Source organism: Nicotiana sylvestris, chromosome 10 (genome assembly GCF_000393655.2).
Source record: "Nicotiana sylvestris chromosome 10, ASM39365v2, whole genome shotgun sequence".
Classification (NCBI taxonomy): Eukaryota; Viridiplantae; Streptophyta; class Magnoliopsida; order Solanales; family Solanaceae; genus Nicotiana; species Nicotiana sylvestris.
In genome coordinates, this window is record NC_091066.1 from 145,658,670 (window position 1) to 145,682,873 (window position 24,204).

Consider the following 24,204-nt stretch of genomic DNA (forward strand, 5'->3'; position numbering starts at 1 on the left):
AAATGATAATTAGTGTGAATGTAAAGTAAAATTTAAAGAAAATGTCATTTGTTTCTGGGTGATGGCAAATATTGATCGAACGATTAAAGTAGAAGATTGGAAACTTCTAGAGCCAGTATATATAGACCAAGTGTAAGTTGTCAAGGTTGGTATATAAGAGCTCTAATAGTATGTATTTAAGAACACATTGAACGACTTATTTCACTAATGCTATTGAATGCTCAGAAACAATCATCTAATAGAACAATAACTACTCAAGATGGTTCTTTAGCACTTTTTCCTAGTATCAATATTGTTATTATCTTGTTTTGAACCTCATAACTGTTTTCCAGTGAGCCAAGAGATAAAATCAACTCATAACTGTCTCCCCGTTTAGACACCAAATCTGTTGCTAATAAACAAAATTCAAACAAGCCAGCACTGGAGGCAATTATTTTTTGGACATTAAGGCGACCAATACTGGTGCTGTGATGCGCAAACAGTAGGTGCTGAAGCTCCCAGTTTCTGTCTATTAATACATACCTGGCATTGAGGCGTCCATTTCTGGATTCTCAGTGTTGGAGGTGCAACGCTCAATGCTGGAGGTACACATGTTAGCCTACCTCATTTTCTTCCATCAAGCAAGCACTGCAGCTTTACCGAGTTTTGTGGTGCCAACTTCTGTCTGCATTTTCAAAATCTCCAACAGTAATAATGTACTATAGGTTTCTTTTCCAGCTCTAAGACTAAAACCGTTTCTTCTTTTCCCACCGAAGTAAAGATCACATATGAACACATATACTTTATATTCTCATGACTTCTTCTCCAATAACATCTGGTTTCTTTTCTTCAATGGCCAGATCTAACCCTTGTTGAAAAAGGACATCTAGAACCTCGCCTTGCCACATCCCAAAATGTCCGGACCCGTCAAAAATTTCTACCGCAAATTTCGCATTTGACACAATTCTTGTCATAAGCGAAGATGCCAATGATGACGTATTGTTGACACTTGATGTAGATTCTTCTTGTTTATTGTCCCCCATATTTGACACAAATATTATTTAATAGCTGACGACACAAATCAAGATTATTTCCTTTCTGATGTAGAAGATCAGACTAAGCTGCAACTACAGAGCATACTCAGACAGAACCTTGACTCAGTTACCAAGATAAATCTTTTCTGATGTGGAAGATCAGACTATGCTGCAACCACAGAGCATACTTAGACAGTACCTTGGCTCTGATACCAATTGTTGCGGAAGCCAAATGTATATAGTGTGAATAAGTCACAACTACTATACCAAAATTATGACAGCCACCAAATAATAAATAAGACAATAAAGCAACAATAAAGGGAACACCAGAATTTACGAGGTTCGGCTAATTTTGCCTACTCCTCGGACACAACCAATATTTTATTTCACTCCAAAAATACAAGTGAAATAATACTAAAGAGAGAAGATACAAATGCCTTAAACAGATGAGAAGGCAAATGAGAGGTGTGTCTCAATCCTAAACATTAGGCCTTCTTTTATAGGGGAAAAATCCCCTCCAAACTTAACTCCCAACCAATGTGGGACTTTGGCATTTTGCCAAACTTCAACAAATCTCCACCTTGGCAAAATTCCACATTTTCAATTCTCTCTCAATAACAAATTTTGGTTGTGTCTTCATCTTCAATCTTCAGTGTTCAACAATGTTGATCAAATCCAAACAATGTTGAAACTTGACCGCAGTCACCACCTTTGTCAGCATATCAGCAGGATTCTCTGTAGTATGAATTTTCTTCACCGTGACTCCACCTTCTTCTATGATTTCTCGTACGAAATGATACCGAACATCAATGTGCTTCGTCCTTGCATGATAAACTTGGTTCTTCGCTAATTGAATAGCACTTTGACTATCACAAAAAATTGTGATACCTTTTTGTTCAACACCAAGCTCCTTTAGCAATCCTTGAAGCCAAATTGCCTCTTTCACAGCATCTGTAATAGCCATGTACTCTGCCTCTGTTGTAGACAAAGCAACTGTTGACTGCAAAGTAGACTTCCAACTAACTGGTGCCTTTGCAAAAGTAAACACATAACCAGTAGTTGATCTTCGTTTGTCCATATCACCCGCAAAATCTGAGTCACAATATCCAACTACAGACTGATTGTCTTCCTGCTCAAAAACTAACCCGACATCTACAGTATTATGAATATACCGTAGAATCCACTTCACAGCTTGCCAATGCTCCTTCCCTGGATTGTGCATATATCTGCTAATAACTCCAACAGCTTGTGAAATGTCAGGCCTTGTGCAAACCATTGCATACATCAAGCTACCAACAACATTTGCGTATGGTACCTTTGACATATACTCTCGTTCAGCTTCATCCATTGGCGACATAGTAGTACTTAGCTTAAAATGGGAAGCAAGTGGAGTACTAACTGGCTTAGTCTTGTCATCTATGCCAAAACGTTGAAGTACTCTCTTCAAATATTCCTTTTGAGATAAACAGAGTTTCTTTGAACGTCTATCTCTAATTATCTCCATGCCAAGAATTTTCTTTGCCTCACCCAAATCCTTCATCTCGAACTCCTTCTTCAGTTGAATCTTCAACTTATCAATTTCTTCCAAATTCTTGGAAGCTATCAACATATCATCAACATATAGGAGAAGATATACAAAGGAACCATCTTTAAGCTTGTGCAAATACACACAATGATCGTATTTGCTTCTCTTGTACCCTTGCCGCAACATAAACTCGTCAAATCGCTTGTACCATTGTCTAGAAGATTGTTTCAATCCGTACAACGATTTTTCAAGTTTGCACACCATATTTTCTTTTCCAGCAACTTTGAATCCTTCTGGCTGAGTCATGTAGATTTCCTCCTCCAAGTTTCCATGTAAAAACGCAGTTTTTACATCCATCTGAACTAGTTCCAAATCCAATTGTGCTACCAAAGCCAACATAATTCTAATGGAGGAATGTTTTACAACTGGAGAAAACACTTCATTGTAATCAATTCCCTCCTTTTGAGCATATCCTTTGGCCACCAATCTTGCTTTGTAGCGAACATCTAATTGGTTAGGAAATCCTTCTTTCTTTGCAAATACCCATTTGCACCCAATTGCTTTCTTTCCCTTCGGGAGATTGGCCAATCTCCATGTATGATTCTGATGAAGGGACTGTATTTCATCATTCATGGCAATCCTCCACTTATCTTCTTCTGAACTTTGGACAGCGTCTTTATAAGTAGTAGGAACATCATCAGCTACAATTGAGGTTGCACAAGCAACCGTCTCTATGAGACGAACAGGTTTCGTTATTGTTCTTTTTGGCCTGCTGGTTGCTATTGATTCAAGTTGTTGTTGAGATTCCTGAGTTGGAATCTCCTCTACTGGCTCTCCTTCCAGAGGGTAATCTTCATTTGTTTCCTCCTCTGCTTCTTGTGTAGGAAAAATAAATTTTCCCTCAAACTCCACCTGCTTAGAAGCACCTTCATTTTGTTTGGTATCTTCTGTTACCTTATTTACCATAGCAAATTCATCAAAGGTAACATCTCTGCTGAATATTACTTTCTTTGTCATAGGACACCATAAGCGATATCCTTTGACTCCAGAAGTAATTCCCATAAAAATAGCCTTCTTTGCCCTTGGATCCAATTTTGACTCCGTCACATGATAATATGCAGTTGAGCCAAACACGTGCAAAGAGTTATAATCTACAGCAGGTTTTCCGTACCATTTTTCAAATGGTGTTTTGCCATCAATAGCAGCAGATGGTAGACGATTAATGAGGTGACATGCATATGTAATTGCCTCAGCCCAAAATTCTTTGCCCAAGCCAGCATTGGACAACATACACCGTACCTTCTCCAGCAAGGTCCGGTTCATACGTTCTGCCACTCCATTCTGTTGTGGTGTATGTCTAACAGTGAAGTGTCGGACGATGCCATCATTTTCACAGACCTTATTGAAATGATCATTTTTGTATTCACCTCCATTGTCTGTGCGAATACACTTGATTCTCCTGCCTGTCTGATTCTCCACCATCGTCTTCCATTTGAGAAAAATTCCCAACACTTCATCTTTGCTCTTCATTGTATACACCCATACTCTTCGGGAAAAATCATCAACAAAGGTTACAAAATAGTGCTTCCCACCCAATGAAGGTGTTTTGGAAGGACCCCAAACATCAGAGTGTACATAATCCAAAATGCCTTTAGTATTATGGATCGCTGTACCAAATTTAACCCTTGTCTGTTTCCCTTTAACACAATGCTCACAAAACTCCAAGTTGCAAGCCTTTACTCCTTTTAACAATCCTTGATCTGATAGAGTTTTCAAGGATTTTCCTCCAGCATGTCCCAAGCGCATGTGCCATAGCTTGGTTGCTTCTGCCTCTTTGTCGTCACTGGATGTTACTGTCGCTGTCCCAATAATTGTACTGCCACGATAGCGGTACATATTATTATTCTTCCGATTAGCCTTCATTACCACTAGTGCACCGGAGCATACTCTCATCACTCCATTTTCTGCAATGATTTTGAACCCTTTTGATTCTAGGGCTCCCACAGAGATGAGATTCTTCTTCAAATCCGGTACATATCGAACATCTATCAATGTTCTGATCATTCCATCATGGTTCCTTAATCGTATTGAACCAATGCCATATGAGGTAAGAGGGCTGTTATCCGCTGTGTGGATGACTCCATATTCTCCTTCTTGAAATTCCACGAACCAGTCCCTGTTGGGACACATATGATAGCTACAAGCCGAGTCCATCAACCATATGTCTGATGATGTTGATGACTCTGTTGTAACTAATGAGAAGTCTGAATCATCACAATCAGCTACATTTGAATCCATAATAGCCTTTCCATTGTTATGTTTGGCCTTATTCTTCAACTTCGGACAGTCTTTCTTCCAGTGCCCTTTTTCTCGACAAAAGGCACATTCATCTTTGCTGGGTCTGGATCTTGACTTGGATCTTCCCTTCTTTGTCCTCGTTTGATTTTGAGGACGACCCCTCACAAACAGTGCTTCTCCTTCTCCGCCCTTCTGTTTTTCTCGCTTTCTTTGTTCATAGCTGTACAAAGCTGAACAAACTTCTCTGAGAGAAATTTCGTCATTTCCATGGAGTAGAGTAGTTTCAAGGTGCTCGTACTCATCAGGAAGTGACGCCAACAACATTAAGGCCAAGTCACCATCATCATAAGTTGTATCCATATTTTGCAAATCTGTGACCAACTTATTGAAACTGGTGATATGTTCATTCATCGTGGTACCAGGAACATAGGTGAAGTGAAACAGTCTCTTCTTCATGTACAATTTATTTTGACTGTTTTTCTTCAAAAATTTATCCTCCAGTGCTTTCCATAATTTACTTGCAGAAGTTTCCTTTGTGTATGGATATTTCTGCTCTCTAGCAAGGTAGGATCGAATGGTACCGCAAGCAACACGGTTGATAATTCTCCAATCTTCTTCTCCAATAACATCTGGTTTCTTTTCTTCAATGGCCAGATCTAGCCCTTGTTGAAAAAGGACATCTAGAACCTCGCCTTGCCACATCCCAAAATGTCCGGACCCGTCAAAAATTTCTACCGCAAATTTCGCATTTGACACAATTCTTGTCATAAGCGAAGATGCCAATGATGACGTATTGTTGACACTTGATGTAGATTCTTCTTGTTTATTGTCCCCCATATTTGACACAAATATTATTTAATAGCTGACGACACAAATCAAGATTATTTCCTTTCTGATGTAGAAGATCAGACTAAGCTGCAACTACAGAGCATACTCAGACAGAACCTTGACTCAGTTACCAAGATAAATCTTTTCTGATGTGGAAGATCAGACTATGCTGCAACCACAGAGCATACTTAGACAGTACCTTGGCTCTGATACCAATTGTTGCGGAAGCCAAATGTATATAGTGTGAATAAGTCACAACTACTATACCAAAATTATGACAGCCACCAAATAATAAATAAGACAATAAAGCAACAATAAAGGGAACACCAGAATTTACGAGGTTCGGCTAATTTTGCCTACTCCTCGGACACAACCAATATTTTATTTCACTCCAAAAATACAAGTGAAATAATACTAAAGAGAGAAGATACAAATGCCTTAAACAGATGAGAAGGCAAATGAGAGGTGTGTCTCAATCCTAAACATTAGGCCTTCTTTTATAGGGGAAAAATCCCCTCCAAACTTAACTCCCAACCAATGTGGGACTTTGGCATTTTGCCAAACTTCAACAACAGTGAATACAACTGAAGGATAATTCTACGGAAACTATTAAAGAAGACAACTAATAAAAATTACATGATGATCTTCTAAATTTCCTCCGGTTACAAACTCTTCAGACTCTGTTGTGAAAAGAAAAAAAAAAGACAATTAGTGAAGAGCTATAAAACATACATAAACGGATGACCAAACAAAGTTACGTTCTTTCATTTTTTTTGCTGTAGAATTTCTAATTTGAGGAATACACTTTTTAGCTTCAGACAAATAAATGATAAAAACTGATTATTTTCATAGATATGAGAATTGACTTGGTCCTTTTATCACCCGACAGATATATTTGTTCCCCAACCAAAAAACAGATTATACCATAGGTCTCAGCTTCGTACAATAACCATCTCTCCACCTTGCTTATCATCTGCAAGACCAACAACCAATCTTCTGCGCTTTGCCTTTAACAAACAATATATATCGGGAGGGAACTTCCTAGTTAAATTTTTTACATTGATAACAACAAGGCTTTAATGAGTTTATCTATCTTTCATTGCTAAAAAGGTTCATCTTCCTTTTCTTCTTGATGGTACTTCTATTTCAACAACTTTAATTTTATCTTTAATTAAATAAAATGCTAAATAAATAGAAAGCTTTAGGAAGGTGTCAAACAAAAGGAATAGTTAGTAAAAGGCTAAAAGCCTAAATGGCAACTTTTTATAGAAAAGAAATTGCATTTAGCAGAACAAAAATGAGACTGGTAGTGTACCTGAATTTGGATTACTTGATGACAAGCTTGAAATCATCATTTTGATAATCATCAACTTGTATTTCTTGGATAACCCTGGCTGACTTTACAACAGATTCGTTGCAATCCCATACCTCAATGGACTTTAAAGAACAGATGTCTTCGAAACAAGAAGGGATCTCCTTCAGATTTTCTAGTCCACGCAAAAACAAGCGTTCAAGATTAGGAAATGCGTCATCGAAGACAGTCCATTCTTCAAGACTGCAACAAAACATTAATTTCAAGACTTTAAGTTTAGGGAACTCGTCATCTCTCACTTCCCATTTTTCATCATCAAGTTCAATGGCTAGCAGTTCTAGCACCTGAATCTTCTGAAGCTGAGCAATGTTCGACAAGTGCTCATGACCCAGTCTAAAGCAGGACAGTTTCAATATTTTGAGATTTGATGCGGAGATGCATACAGGATACCGATGCTGGAATTCTACGGCTTCACCAATAATGTGTAGCGTCTCAAGCTGTGTTGAAAAATCTGATACAGGGAACGGAAAGCTGCAAACACCCTTGAATTTGCATTCCAGTTCCCGAATATTAGGGGCTTTTCTCAACATCAATTCAACATCCTCGACACAAGAAAAATATGGCTGAGAAAGAGTGTCCAAATCATAAAATTTTGAGGAGTCCTCAAGTAACTTCTCTGCATTATCTATAGTGAAGAAGTGACTAATATGCAGATGTCTCAATTTACTCATCTTCCTAAGAGTAACCGGTAACAATATTTGCCCCCAAGATTTTAATATCAAAGTTTCAAGGTTACAAAGATTTGATATGGACGACGGAATTGACTTCTGCTTAGTTTCTGCATAAATATATCTCAAGTAAACTAGCCCAGTTGGAAAAGAATCAATAACAATGTTCTGCTCCAAATCCAACACTTTTAGAAACTTGAAATTCTGTAAAATGCGTGAAATTGCGAAGGCGGGTTTGGGTACGGAAAGACGGGTAAAGGAGTCAGTATCACTCCTGAAAAGTACAGAGCCAACAAGTGAGCAAGAGGAGCTCCATTCTTCAAGATTATCCATTTCAGAAAAGGCCAAGCGACGCTGCGCATGCTGCTTATGAGAATAAATGCAGGAAGAAGGATTGGCGTTGTGATCCCTGTGAATAATATATTAACAATATCATAACATTGATTTTCAAATATAACTGATATACTTGATCCTTGTGACTATATAAATTAGTAAAATAATGTACAATTAATTTTCAAATATAACTTGAAATACTTGATTTATTGAACAAGTGAAGTATCATTAATTGGTGTATATATTACCGTATTATCCATAGCAGAAGATTCTCCTCTGTTGCCTTTTCCTTGCAGAACTCGAGCAATACATCATGAAGACGACATGCTTCGACCTTACCATCTGAATCAGCTCGTTGAGAAATCATCACTAGATTTCTTCCAATAAGATTCTCCAAGTAACCTTCTGCTATATCCTCCAAACTCTTGCCGTCACAACTTTTTATAAATGCTTCTGATATCCATAACCTTTTTAACCTGGAAGCATCAATCACTCTATCCTCTAAAAATGCTCCAAAATAAAGGAAGCAAGACCTGAGATGATAGGGTAAATTCTGATAACTTTGTTCCACAATGGACTTTGAGTCACTGTGAATGTGGGAACTTAAAGTTGTAGCCACTTGTTTCCAACTCTCTTCTTTTTTCTCCATCCTTGCCAGAATACCAGCCACCAAAACAACTGAAAGAGGCAGCCCTCCACACTTTTTTGCTATTTGTCGCCCAACATCTTCAAGGGGAGCAGAACAGCTTTCCTCAGCAAACACTTTAGATTTTAGTAATTTCAAACTTTCATCATCGTTAAACATACGAAGGTGAAAGGGATCACTCTGAAATCTAGCATAGTTGGCAACTTCATGATGTCGTGTTGTTAGAATGATTCTGCTTCCATTGTTAGCATCTGGAAAAGAACCTACCAAATCATCCCATGCGCTGTTTTCCCACACATCATCAACAAGGATAAGGTACCTTTTTGATAATAAAGTTTTGCGAAGCATATCAGCTAATTCAATGTCATGCCTTTCTCTATACTGAAAATCCTCACCAACAGCATTATGTAGCAAGGCCAATAACAATTCATTACGTGAATATACTTGAGACACGCAACACTGTACACGAATATCAAAGTGAGACACAACTAACCTGTCACAATAGAGTCTATAGGCCAAAGTCGTCTTACCTTGACCCGGCATGCCGACGATTGAGATAACATCTCGCCCTTTGGTTCCTTTTATTAGCTGGTGCCTTAACTCTTCTATTACATCCTCAAACCCCACAATTTCTTCATTCAACCTTGGAGTCCTTGCCAGTTGTGATGACATATGATCAGTGGCAGTATTCATGGTATCATATAGTACTGAACTAGGCATTTTCTTTTTTTGAATCTCTGCTACCTCTGTTTTGATACAAGTAATCTCCTCTATGATATCAAGGAGCCAATGCTCAAGACACCAAGGAGGTACTTCTTTGTTTATACAAGCTGCATCAACTACATATTCCACCTCATATGCTATGCCAATCAATAGTGTAGCCCACTTTTGAGTTTCCTCGTGCTTGTCATGTAGCTCTTCGGCAACAGCCTTTAGAAAAGGTTGCAAGCTCTCAAGTTCCTTCTGAATTATTTGAAGCTGGTTCATGACAAAAGCGAGGGAATATGAATGGCGGATCTGGAACTCCCTCAAGTTGTTTAAAAGAAAATCAACATGGCCTAGTCCATGAATCCTCGGCAAGTTAGATTGAAACGCCTTTCGAATGATGAGATATATCATAGCTTTGACAGGCTGAATGTTTCCCGGAAGATCAAGACCAAGTGCTTGGTTCACATCCTCCAACGTCATGCCTTCTGTCTTCCCCTCGCTATCATATAATGAGTAAATTAGAAGTCCGGCATCAACAATAACAGTTTCCATATCTTGAAGACGAAATTCAAGATCTAGTATTGGCAGATGGATGAGATTGGCTCTTATAAGGCTGAGTATATCATGAAGGATTGTCATTTGATCATTTGAAGAAACTGTCCCACTAGGATTACTAACAGTGGGTAGCTTCATCAAATTGTGTGCAGGAGCCTCCACAAATCCACTGTCAGTTGCATGCTTATTTTGAATAATATTGGGATGCCAACCTGGTTGTATAGTCGACTTCAAAGCGCACAGGACATCTGTATAAATTTTGTGGATGTGGGGATGAATGGGCTTAATCTTCAATTCCAGGAGATCAGAAAACAAAGCATTCATTTCCCTTGGAGCCACGTCTTGATTTTCCTTGCCATGGATTGGCAAATACAACCATGCGACCATTGCTGCGTGGCTGGACACAATTAAGACGTGAGTGAAGAAAGTATGTTCGCTTTGAGCTGGCTCTGTGCATTTGTTTGAAACAAAGCAGACGAAAAACCTCAGCAAATTCAACTCCTTCAAAACCTCTTCTATTTGTTCCTTTGGTTCCGGAACATAAAGTAGCGAACGAGGATCATCAATCTTTACTAGAACATTGAGATTCGCTATAACACCATCAATGAATTCCATTAGAAATTTGGGGATAGGAATATCATCCTTGTTGGCTGGAAGTGGTATTGATGATACTTCGACGGAGGAGTATTTTGATTGGAATTCGAGCTTAATCTTCCAAATTCCTGTTGGCACGTCGGAGATAAAGGGATCAAAATTTGGATCCACAGACCCCTCCCAGTCAGAATCAGAGAAAAAAATTCGTTGAGTAGCCTGTTGTACTGATATGGACTTCTTCCAAATTTCTTTCATTTTCTGTGAGACGTCGAGCATGCCGCATTCACCTGCGAAGGTGAAGCTCTGCAGACTGAGAAAACTGTCCAGGAAATTTAACTCCCACAGAAAGAACTCCAATCGATCCCTTGAAACATCGTCAATGTTAGAGGGTCGAAGTTCAAGAAAGTCGCGTCTTATTTTAGCCAAATCTTTGTCTAGAAACATGATTCTCCCTCTTTCTTAGAAATTGTGATGAACTTGAACTGAGAAGTTGAAATACAAATCAGACGTCTTCCTTAGTTTTTTTCTTTACCTTGATTTCCTCTTGCTCAGAATTTTACTATTCGACACCTGTGTTAGTTGCATCAATTATTTATAAGCAGCAAGTCAACTTATTGTAAATAAGTCCACATTATTTATTCCTTGTATGCACATGGGTAGATTCCTTCGCTTTTCTTCTATACCAATTGTCATATATTAAATATACAACCATTATTTATGAGTCCTATGGATAATAATATCATATGGGTAAAGGTCGATCTACCTACACAAAGTAAAATTATATATAATCATCAGAGATTTGCTTATTTGCGTAATTTTCTTTTCTTTTCCTTTCTTCTTTTTTTTTTTTTTTTTTTTTTGCAGTCAAAATCCTTACGCGGTGAAACTTCTTTTATTTTCTGACATTACTACTATTAATATTACTATACTATTATTACTACTATTAATAGGAGCAGCTTCTGGTCAAAGTAAATTAAGACAAAAAAAAAACCCAATTCATTTCAGACTTTATCTTCTACTGTCCTCTTTCTAGACCTGGACATATTTGATATTTTAATATCCTGAAACAATGGGCCCTCATTAATTTGCCATTTACACGTACCCGCAAGGATAAAGGCTATCAGAGTCCGGAACTTGGTGTTGTTTTTTTGGATTCAAATAGGTGGAAAAAAATTTAGTGACAAAAATATATAAAATGCAATTTTGAACCATGTTTTACCTTAACGTCCGTTTGGAACGTTAAAGGTAAAACACGTTTCAAAACTGCTTTTTATATAAAAAGTGGTTTCAAAACCACGTTTTAGCTGAAGCTGATGGGACGTTTAGTTAAAACATGGTTCAAAAGCACGTTTTACATAAAACGCCTTAATGAACCATGCTTTGCCTCTTAAAATACTGTCTCTTTCCCTTCCCCACGTTTAGAAACCAGAACCCCAAACCCCAATTTTAAAATAGAATAGCGGTCCCTCCACGAGATTAAAAACTCGAGTGGACCCCACATGTCCCATAAAAAGTAAATAGTGTTGGTCACACGTCCTAGCTAAGGCCTTCTCTTGTTATGTTGCTAATTTCGGACTAAAATCTTCAATTCTTCAACATTTCAAAAAATATAAATCGAGGTAATACGATTTAATTTTTGTCGAAACTCGTATAAAAAATGCATATTAGTTGTTTTACATGTGTTCTATGTTGTTTTGTAATTTTTTTGCGATTAACTAGCATGTTATTTTTATCCGGACTTAGATATTAGTGTACTAAAAAAATATATAAAAATTGAGAAATCATTATTATTTGTTAAAAAAAATATTAACAAGTTTTTTTTACTGTTGTATATGTATTTTCGTGAATTTTTTGTGATTAAATGTATTTGTTATTTTTTATCTGGATTATGTTATTTATTTGCTTAAAGACTAGTAATATAGTGTCATTTTAGGGTAGTAAAATGTAATGCCTTTTAGAAGCGTAGTAAATGTAGTGCCTTTTACGTAGTGCGTAGTTTCCCTGTAGTTTAAGTATCTCTTATACTCAAAAATACATCAAAATAATTGATAGATCAAACATAAACTCTGTCCAATTATAGTCAATATATAATTGGTGTTACTGGGCCGCAAATATCGAGTCTGGAACCCATATGTGAATAACTAATAATTGGTGTCGGCATTGTTGTTAGGGAAGGGTGTGTACTCTCCAGACTCGTTGGCATTGTTGTCATAATCACTATATCTTCCTAACTCTGCGCATCTACCAAATTCCGAGTAAATACATCGTCTACGAGAAACTAAGTGAGAACATGACCATCAAGTTGCTCGTTTTTACTGCACAAATAACAAAATAATAAGCTACTCAAATTAATAAATACTTTAAATATAGCTATATCACTTCACTTACAAGTCGTAATATGTTGACATTCCATGATGGACATTATCATGTTGGTGAGGACTCCCGGATGGACCACTGTAATCCAACACGCCAAAACTACGCATATTCCAACTGGGCGTGGGTTCATAACTTGTAAAATTCATATATGGACGGTACCCTTGTGGAATATACGAGTGTTAATACAAATTCTATACAACAAAAATAAACATCGTAACACAAAGGAAAATTGAAGTTTACCAGTCGTCTTGTGGATTATGTAAAGTAGGAGAGAAATTATTTCCTCGCTCCTCGTTCACCCGTGGAGATAAATTTAGATCTGGCCAAACTCTTTCAGCCGGAACCTATTCGGCTAAAACTGCTCCAGAATAATCACCCGATGATTGAGGGTTATCTCTGCTTTGCGCAACCTTATTATTGCGAACGTCTTCAACCTTCACGTACATTTCCAATATTTTTATCAAAATAAGTTCCCGGTATTCATCCGGAGTCCCCAAAAAATCTCGCAGAGTTTCATCATCCTCGATGTTAAACCCACCGTAACAAGTAACCCCTTGTGGAGTCACAAAAAATGGATATCTTCCGATTATTTTAAGATTCACCGAACGTTTGCCCAACCTCATTTTATTGCATAACAACGATACCAGTCTATCGTACTCCATTGTAAGTGGCAACTTAACATGACTCTGTAGAGATAAACTATAGCTCACTGAGTTATTCGCCACCACAACCTCACCCCCCTCCCCCCCCCCCCAATATAATGAAACCCTTACTTTTTGCTCTTCAGACATTATGAAATTTTTTTTTGAGAATTTAACAAGAAGAAAAATTTATGAGGTGTTGAAACTTGTTTCTGAATTAAGTTTGCAAAACCCTTAACGCCTTTAAATAAGGCAATTCCCAATCGGGGGGATGGGTCAAGTTTTCGGAAGTCAAACGCATTTTAAAAGGGCGTTTTACATATTTGAATTATTGTTATGTTAGTTAAGCGCATAAGAGTTATTGATGGGCCCACAAAATATGTAAAACGTGTTTGAAAATGCAGTTTTGAAACGCGTTTTACCTTAACGTTCCAAACGGACGTCAAGGTAAAACGTGGTTCAAAACTGTATTTTATATATTTTGGTCACTAAATTTTTTTCCACCTATTTATATATTTTAAATCCAAAAAAATAACATTTAGGTTCCGGACTCAAGGCTATCTTGATCCGGGGGGCCACTTAAAATTTTTATTCCTATGCACATATTTACGTTCCTTGCACTATCATTTGTTATTCGTTCACTAATTAACTAGTATATTAATTGTATAATGTTTAACGTATTAAACTATTTTTCTCCTCATATATTAATGCTTAAAAATGAGTAACTTTTCCGTCTTAATAGTCTATCTGATATTAAAAATAAAATAAACAGAATATTAACTACTATATCAAGTAGAATACAAATTATTTATAAAAGGCTAATCTTGAAATATTACTATGCCATTTCAAACCAAAACATTGAGTGGCTTATATTAGTTATTAATTAAGCTATTGTTATTTAGAAAATAGCTTGCTCTGACTTAATTTAAAAAAATTAATAGCAAATTTATATTTTTTGTATATATAACAAGAAAAGAATAATATGATTAATAAATGACGGACTCAAATTAGAACTTACACTATTAGTTTTAAAACTGTAACAACTTTATCATTTGAATCTTTATGATTATTTTGTGTGTTAAATAAATATTTTAAGGTGCAATTGCTCAAACAACTATCTTTAATTCAAGTACTTGATGAGAGAAGTCTACATAAAAAAAGAGAGTAAAATTGGTACTCCTGTAGAAATATTTGTTTTTATATTTTCAGTCCACTTCTAACGTAACATATATATGTTTTTTGTTATATTAAAAGAAGACATCTCATCTTATTAATACTATTAAAAATAAAATAAACAGAATATTAACTACTATACCAAGTCGGAGCAAGTTATTTTCTAAATGACAATAGCTTTATTAATAACTAATAAAAGCAACTCAATGTTTGGTTTGAAATGGTACAGTAATATTTCAAGATTAGCCTTTTATAAATAACTAGTTCATTTGCCCGCGCTACGCGCGGTCATTAATAAAAATTAAAATATAATTTTAATAATTATATATTTTTTTATGATTAAAGGAATTAGACATTACTCTTTAATGATTTTATCTTACTATTCTCTGACCGTAATAATTACTATTATAATTTTATATTCTTATTTAAGAATTTTCAAAACAAAGAAATATGAGGGGCAAAAAAGTATAAAACAAATAAATTTGCACCTTTTTTATTCTGTGTTAACGATGACATGTAAAAATTCATGGTATATTTAAAACCATTAATTTGAAACAATATGATTCAAAATCTGTAAATGCAATAACATATTATTGTACATATACAAATATATCAGCAAGCATTCTTTACATGAATGATATGGTAAAACTCTTTAATATAGTTGGGTTTTCCATTCAACCTGCTCACTTTTTAAATACTCAATCCGTATTTGTGAGATTTTTGTATATGTTACATCTTTGGAAACTTAATATGTTTTAGTTGAATATGTAAAAAAAGATAAATGTACTGTTAATGTGCAACGAAAAACAACGTAACGAAAGTGCTACATATAGTATAAACAATTTACCTTGACAATTATTTATAGAATTGATATGAATCTTTTTATCCATTGCAAAAACCCCATATGATAAAAGATAACTGTATTATGAAGATATAAGCATTTGTAAGACCATATTAATCAGTTTACCTTTAATATGAAAATAATTAAAAAAGGTTAATAGTGGTACCTTTAACTAAACAATCATATTCTATATGTTTCCTAACTGGCATGTGCATAAACAAACACGCCTCCTATTGACTGAGAATTCATCTCCCAGCAAATCTAAGAACCAGCAAAAGATTTAGTTAACTACTAGCAGATATTCTCTCCTATTTTGAATCAACTTTGTATTTTGAATTACTGTTATGAATTGTTGTATATTGATGAATATAAATCTAGAGAGATTATAGGACTTGTGTAACTGAATCTTTGTACATAAGAATATTTAAAGGACTCTTCCTCTCGGCAGTAAAGTCTGCACATTGGACTTTCTTTCACCTTTCACCTCTTTACTCTCTTATACCTTGAGTCTTCGTACATAGAGGACAACTTTCTTGACGCAATATCCAGCAGGCTTGCCTAGGCCAACGGAAGAGAGATTAATAAGAGCAGAAGATGACTATAATGTTAAAAGGTGCCTGATGGCTGAAGAATGATTATTAGAACAAAAGATCATGCATTCATTTATTTTCAAATAAAATTTAAAACTTCCGAAACTGTATAAATTTTAAGGCAAGTCCATAAAAGATACAATATTAGAAAAAGAGTTTTATGAGAAAAGGAGAAAAGGAAAGACAGAGTGGTTGATAAGAGTTTCTCCCATGCCTCTTACCATAACGACTTTTTAATCTCTTTGTTTGTTATTCCTTTTGATTGTTTCTTTTTATATCGTCCATCCCAGAGTCTTCTCATGCAAATTTTATTACGAAACTTTCAAAAAATTCGCTTCTTGCTCCTAATATATACTTGTTCATTTCTTTACACCATAAGCTCTTTTATAAATTGAGAGGACCACAAGAAAAAAATAGTACAAAATTTTCAAGAAGTGTGCTTCTTTTTCCTAATATCTACTTTTACCATCTCAAGACACTCATCAAATCTTTTATAAATTGAGAGGAGAGACTACATAAGGATTGTAAGCAAGAGGGTTTGCTCTGATGGTAAGCAACCCCCACTTCCAACCGAGAGGTTGTGAGTTCGAATCTCCCCAAGAGCAAGTTGGTAAGTTTTTGGAGGGAAGGATGCCGGGGTTTTATTTGGAAAAAAAAAGATAAAAAGAAACTCACCCTAATCCTTATTTGAAATTTAGGAATGCTTAATGTTGTTATTTATGACTCCAAACCCAATGCCAAATATATCAACAACAAAAAAGTTTTTCAAGAATTTAGATTTGTGAGGTGTGGATATGAACTATATATGAAGAAATGGCAATGGTGAAGAAAAGAAAGTTTCAACGTGGTTATTTCTATATAACATTTATAACTATTAAAAGTTGTAAGTTGTAACTGATTTGGAGTTGAAGGGGCAAAATAATCCTTTGTAGCAATAAAGCTATTTTTGAGATACTCAATACGTATTATGATTTGATTTCCGTTAGAAATTTTATAGTAAGACTTTCTCTTCCCCATTAATAAGTTAAATTGTTGGACTGCCTGAATGGATGCTTCTTAAGGTGACTCTTGATTCTCCCGAACGGACGCTTCTTCAATATGGAGACGTTTTCCCCCTAAACGGACTTTTAGGCTTTTAATAAATAAGATAAAGCAAAATAATTAGAAGAAAAACCAAAAAAAGGAGAAAATAGATAAATAGTAATCCTAGTCTCTAAGATGTGTCACATCACCTTCTTTTTTCCCTCCCGACTAGCAAATGTCCTTTTCTTTTAAAATATTAATTCTTGTTGCTCTGCCTATTTTCGATTTATTTCTAATAACCTATCTAAGAATTAACCACTGATGGCATCAGGAGAACATATTAACTATTTAAGCTTAAGGAGAACATATTAATAAGGAAGTTTTGAGAAATAGCTTTTGCCCAATTTCAAAAGAATTTTTTAAGGGAACATGAGTTGGTAAATATTGACAAATGAAAAGCCTCTAAAACTTCACTTGCACCCTTTAATCTATGTGTATACTAGCTAAATTACCCGCGCTTCGCGCGATCAAATAGAGTTAAATAAATATAACATAACACAGATCAAATAGAGTTAAATAAATATAACACTTTCGTAACACCAACAATTAAAAAAAATATAACACATGCATATGAGAAAGTTAAAATAGAAAAGAAAATTCAAATAAAAATCAACACAATTATAACTTTTTGCAATTTTATAAATTAGGCCTTTGAACCTTGTGTTGCTTGTAAATAATATTATTTTAATTATGGTAGATAATAATATTCATTAGCGATTGTATTTAGAAGAAAATACTTGTCGTGGATGATATTAATTATTACAAACAATATTTTGTAATATTTGTTCCTACTTAATTTAAAAGTAATATTTTAATCTATTTTATTATTAACACTTATTTTTTATTTTTCTCTAATTTTTTATCATGCAAGGGTTTTCGTCATCTAAGATTTTTAACTTTTGTATAACCTATAAAGGTAAATCTATAAAATTTGTCCGTTAGAACATGTAAAGTATTTATATGCATACGTTTAATAGGTGTTGAAACATGATTTTTTTTCTTAATATATGTATAGAAGCATCTAATTTTTTTTCTTTTAATTAGAGAAATAAATTTTTATGGTCTTATGATTCGAAAATCCACAAAATTAAATTTGATAAGTCTTGTCTATAAAAAAAATTTCTTTGACTTCCTAACTGGCTCATTTTTTTTTTCAAAACAAAATGTTAAATATCTTTTGTCTAGTGATCACGTCCAACTAGGCCTTATAAAAAGGACAATGCGGACGTTGCAAATATAACCCGAGTATTACGCCCAGGGTCGAATCCACAGAGAGTTAACCTATCAATCACAATCTTTAGACCCACTAAACTCTTGAGAACCAATTTCCCAAACTTTTGAATCACAGTTGATGGTGTCTTCAATAACTAAAATTGCAATTAAATAAACAGCTGTAAACTAAGGATGCTAAGGTTGTAAACAATAATGAGAAAACGTTAAGGTAATGACTTCCCTATTGATGGAATCCCTTCTGTTTATGCTTCATACAAATTGACCAACACACCTCTATCAATCATGAACACTTTTCTTACCGTAAATCTCTCCCGAGTAATCATAGTAATATACTATTGCACTCTCCCGAGATACACTAGCTAGCTTTAATTAACACAGTTCACTTAAGATTGCACTCAAGGTTTCGTTATCCCTAATCCCGCCTTTAAACCCGCAGTTATAGATCTCTCTTATACTTTGGGAGTGGTGTGCCTCAACAATAACCTAAATATGCACTCTCTCCCGAGTTATGCACACTAAATAGGCACAACTAATTGAGGATCTTGTCAATTAACTACAACATACACATAGTTGAACAAATATAGATTGAGACTAGAAATTTGTATTAACATAAACAAGAAGTTCATCCTCAAATAGGTTCCATCAAAACCTTAGACAAAGGATTTAGCTACTCATAACTATAGGTAAATAAACTAAAATAATATTCATCATAAAACTTGCAAGAAAAATAAAGAGAATAAGAAACCAAGATGTTTTGGGTGATCTCTCACACTTGTTCTTCTTGCCAAAAATACTCTACAAAACAATACATGCCTCTTTTGGGCGGAGTTTAATGTTTATATAGGGTTTTGGGCTAAAAATCCCGTGTTTTGCACTTTAGTCCCTGAAGTTCTCTGCCTCCGCCGCGGTTCTACCGCGGTCGCGGTTAAACCGCGGCCAAACTTGCTCTCTGATTCTCACTTTGTCTGCAGCCTTCTTCTACCGCGGTTCTGCCCCGGTCGCGGTGGAACCGCGACAGTACTCTTTCAGTTATGACTTGAGCTGTTTCGCGTGGTTTACTTGACGGAATTTTACGATCAGCCTGTTTTTCTCCATATTTGATCCCAAAAGTACTACATAGCCTTCTCTGGTCATATATAACCTACAAAGCATGAACAACACTAATACGAGCATTTTGTTATCACTTTTATCATCCAAACTATACCAGAAGATAGTTATTTAGGGCCTAATTATAGTTAAATTCACCTCTTATCAACACCCCACACTTAAACCTTTGCTCGTCCTCGAGCGAGTTACACCACACTTCCAGGCCTAATCGTTCGATGCATTACCCAATTTGTTTTTATGCCACACCCGCCATTATGAAGGAACAGCCTAAGCAGTGCAACAATCACGTCTCAGATGAAGACTCTAACACCATGACACACTCATACTCACTCTAGTTACTCTAATAGAGGTGAAAATGCACTTTTTCTTCCTGAGTCACATGCCCTCACATCATAATTCTGAGAGAAGTTCCACGCACATAAAATTCAAGCAACAAAGAACCAAAGATAGGCAGAATTCACTCACTCTCAACAAAGAACATTCACATGCCACACAGACACACCATAAGCTTGCCCCTAGTGTAGTACTCTACTACTCGAACTATTCAGTCAAAGATCAAGAGGTCTTTATTTGGTTGTAATGTAGGCTAAGGGACGGGTAGGATATATTTGGATATAGTGACTAGCCTCCCTAAGCACTTTTTAATACACACTTCCTTTTATTTCAATTTTCATGCTTAGCCACTCGTTCTTCCACATTTCAGTTCATAGGTGACCCCCACTTTTCTTTAGGTGCAACTGTTTTTTTTTTTACAAATCCATTGCACCATTCAAGTATTTCTCTCCTGATTCTCCCTTTTTTTTTGCTTCCTTACCACCCCACACTTTGACTTTGTATGTTCTTTAGCAATTCAAGTGCTTATAGGAGGTACAGGGTCAAACCATCAAACTATTCAAGCACAGGGATATAAGTCATTATAGAGTTATCAAAGAATAGGCTTCAGGCTCAAAGGGGTTAACTATGACAATATATACAGGTGGATTTACAAATATACAGGCTACATAAAGAAATGCCTCAATCATCTGTAAAACCAAACAACTTCTATTTCACTTTGCAAACACACAGGGCAAGTTCTAGGTATCACATGCAAGCATAGAATATAAGTAATAGCTCACACACACTTGGCATGTAACTCATTCCGAATCAGTTTATCAACACACTCATACGAGCATTCAAGCAAGACAGGATGTGCAAAATTAGAGCATAGATTTATGAGTCTACAAATGAGCCTAGACGTCGCACCCTCATGTTTATTTTTGTTATTCTCAGGTGTGTACATCAAGGGTTGCATTCTAGCCTTCACCCATTTTGGTCCTAAAATTACAAACGAAAAATCTACCTAACCCGTTTCAAGAAAAGCCCTTGGAAAAGAACCGTGGTCAAAAGAAAAATCAAGGAAAAATTACTATACTACCTAAAAATAAATAAAAAAATAAAGAAACTATATGGACTACTTCCCTCAAGAGTACTGTCCAAGTGGTCCGTCCTCAGGAAGAGTCCTTTACATTTTTTTATTTTTTTTTAAATCAGATTTTGACCCTCAAGAGACCCGTCGACAAGCGTCCGTCGTTGGGCCAAGTCAGTTACTTCTATTGTGAGTACAGTCAATTATACACCACAACACCAATCAAATACTACAACATACATACACCATGTCTATATACACTACAATCCATTACCTGAGCAAGTCTCCCACCCCACACTTAAAAATTATGGCATGTCCCTATGTCATATCAAAAATAACGAGCAGAAGGGTAAGAAGACTTCCCTGAGCCTCAATCAGAGTCAGAGACGGTGCTTGGGTCCACATGGCACGCCATCCCCAAAGCACGGAACCAGGACATGAACTGGCTCTCAGACCTGGCTTGCTGCTGAGACATGAGATCCATACGTGTGTGTAGGCCCTCCACCGAGGTGCGAAGATCCACGACCTTGTCCTCCATAGTACGCAACATAGGCTGGGTGGACTGTGATCTGGATAAGCCTGTCCCAGCATGGGGGCACCTAGAGGGTCCGGCACTGTCATAGGATCTCCTGGATGGTGCCATGGGAACCGGGTCATCCTCCTCTTCTTCGATCTGAATGGTGGTGTGGGTACTCCTGCCCACTCTTATGTGGGAAGCTCTGAAAGCTGCTTTAGGGGGCAACTCTCCATAAGTAGGATGGGTGGGGACATTCTTCAGTAGGCACAATGTAGTCATCAGGGAGGGGAAGTAGAATCCCTTTGACCTTACCGGGGATCGTATGATCATTTCATCACCAATAAGTCTTGCCGCATCAAAATCTTTCTTTGTGACGAAACACCACGTCAAGAGGGCTCTTTGGAAGTTCACGTCAGTCGTGTTTCCGGAGGGCAAGAACCGGCTGCAAATGACAGTGAGCCAACACTTAGCCAAATGGGTGAATAAATTGGAGCTCAGGGTGATATGGTCACTTATCCAGATTGGTTGCCCCTATGCATAGTGCATCAGTCATAATATCCCAAGTGACTCCTGGTGCGTCCTGGTAATAGTCGACGTCACCAGTAAACCGGGGTAGCCGCAACACCTGTTGAATAGTGTCAACTGAGGCATCAACCAATTTTCCTCGCACATTCACCTCCCGCAACGTATGTGATGGGCAGTTCGCGTATAACTCCCTTACAAGCATCCTGTTCACCGTTTCAGGTTCATCAAATAAGAACTCCATTTCCCTCCGCCGGATTTCCTCATATATCTCCTCCTTTTCTGTACGGAGGGCCACCCTGTCAATCGGAATTTCAGGGATGAAGCTCTTTGAAGCCTTGGCATGAAAGTCGTCCTCTGCCAATTCTGAGTCAAACCTTGAGGCATCATATGTAGGCTGTTGGGACGTGCCTGCCAATTTATTTTGCTTCTTACGTGCCATATGACCTGGGCCGACAGGGTCTGTCGCGGTTCTGCCGCGGCCGCGGTTGAACCGCGGTCACGTAGTTCAAAGAGGGGTTCTCACCGCGGTTTGACTGCGGTCGCGGTAGAAGCGCGGTAGATGAAGTTCAGAGAGGATCTCTGACCGCGGTCGCGGTGGAACCGCGATCTGGGCAGTTGTCTGATTAATTTTTTTTAATGTGTTACACTTACAACAGTATCGTGGCTTGCCTCCCACTCAGCGCCTGATTTAACGTTGCGGCACGATGCAGGATGAGCGCATTTAAGGCTCGCTCGACCTATGTGGGTCAGTCAGGTGCAGCTCAGACACATCTTTTTTTTGCTCATGCCCACATATGGCTTCAATAACCATTGACTCTGAATGTACGAGAGTCATTCTCTGTGGCAATCTCAACAGCTCCTGAAGGGAAAACATCAGCTACTCGAAATGGTCCAGACCATCGTGACTTAAGTTTACCTGGGAACAGACGTAGTCTTGAGTTGTATAGCAGTACCATGTCCCCGGGTTTGAAATTTCTCTCAACAATGTTCTGGTCGTGCAGCCTCTTCATTCTCTTCTTGTACAATTTTGTGCGCTCAAAAGCAAGATATCTTAACTCCTCGAGCTCATGCAATTCAGTGACTCTTGAAGTGCCCGCAGCTTCCATGTCTAAGTTCAGCTGTTTCAATGCCCACCACGCTTTATGTTCAAGTTCCACTGGCAGGTGGCAGGCCTTCCCAAACACCAACTTGTATGGTGACATACCAATTGGAGTTTTGAAGGCAGTTCTGTAAGACCAGAGTGCATCATCTAGCTTCCTCACCCAATCAGTTCTTGTGGCATTTACAGTTTTGGTTAACACACTCTTGATTTCTCTGTTGGACACTTCAACCTGTCCACTAGTCTGCGGGTGGTAAGAAGTAGCCACCTTGTAGCGCACATCGTACTTAGCAAGCAACTTTTCAAATGCCCTGTTGCAGAAATGAGTGCCTCCATCACTGATAATTGCTCGTGGTGTAACAAAGCGGGTGAATATGTTCTTCTTTAGAAATCCCACCACCACTTTTGCATCATTGGTGGGTAACGCCGCAGCTTCCACCCATTTGGGCACATAGTCTACAGCAACAATAATGTACTTATTGCCATAAGAGCTGACGAAGGGACCCATGAAGTCAATCCCCCAGACCTCAAACACTTCCACCTCTTGAATTGGGTACATGGGCATCTCGTGGCGTCGGGAAATGTTCCTGGTCCGCTGACATTCATTGCAGGCCTTCACCCATAGGTGCACACCTTTAAACACTGCCAGCCAGAAGAATCCAGCCTCTAGCACCTTTGCCGCTGTCCTAACCCTTCCAAAGTGTCCACCATATGCCGATGGGTGACAAGCCTGCAAAACAGAAAATTACTCTATCTCGGGGACGCATCTCCGGATCATATTATCAAGGCATATTCTAAACAGATAAGGCTCATCCCAGTAATACTGGCAGCTTTCACGAAAAAATCTTTTCCTTTGAACCGATAAAAGGTCGTGAGGGACTATACCACTGGCCAGGTAGTTAGCAAAGTCTGCATACCATGGTGCTTCCTGATGAGTGGTGGAGAGCAACTACTTGTCTGGAAAAGTTTCTAGTATTTCTTCAACCTCAACTATATTTCAGTTCCCTCAAGTTGTGAAAGATGATCAGCGACTTGATTCTTAGTGCCCTTACGGTCACGAATCTCAAGATTGAA

General features: G+C 37.3%; 1 protein-coding gene across 3 annotated transcripts; it reads right to left on the minus strand.

Annotated features, from left to right (window-relative positions):
* Positions 1 to 218: 218 nt before the first annotated feature.
* Positions 219 to 11,111, minus strand: LOC104241058 (late blight resistance protein R1-A-like). Of its 3 annotated transcripts, none has more exons than XM_009795968.2 (3): positions 8,286 to 11,111; positions 6,980 to 8,113; positions 219 to 664 (listed from the first exon to the last, which is right to left on the minus strand). In XM_009795968.2, the coding sequence occupies exons 1-2, from the start codon at positions 10,982 to 10,984 to the stop codon at positions 6,991 to 6,993; spliced, it is 3,822 nt and encodes a 1,273-aa protein (XP_009794270.1). In that variant the 5' UTR covers positions 10,985 to 11,111; the 3' UTR covers positions 219 to 664; positions 6,980 to 6,990. The 3 variants fall into 3 exon arrangements, with proteins under 3 accessions (XP_009794270.1, XP_009794266.1, XP_009794280.1); XM_009795964.2 differs by lacking the exon at positions 219 to 664 and adding an exon at positions 6,131 to 6,344; XM_009795978.2 differs by lacking the exon at positions 219 to 664 and adding an exon at positions 6,367 to 6,637.
* Positions 11,112 to 24,204: the final 13,093 nt, after the last annotated feature.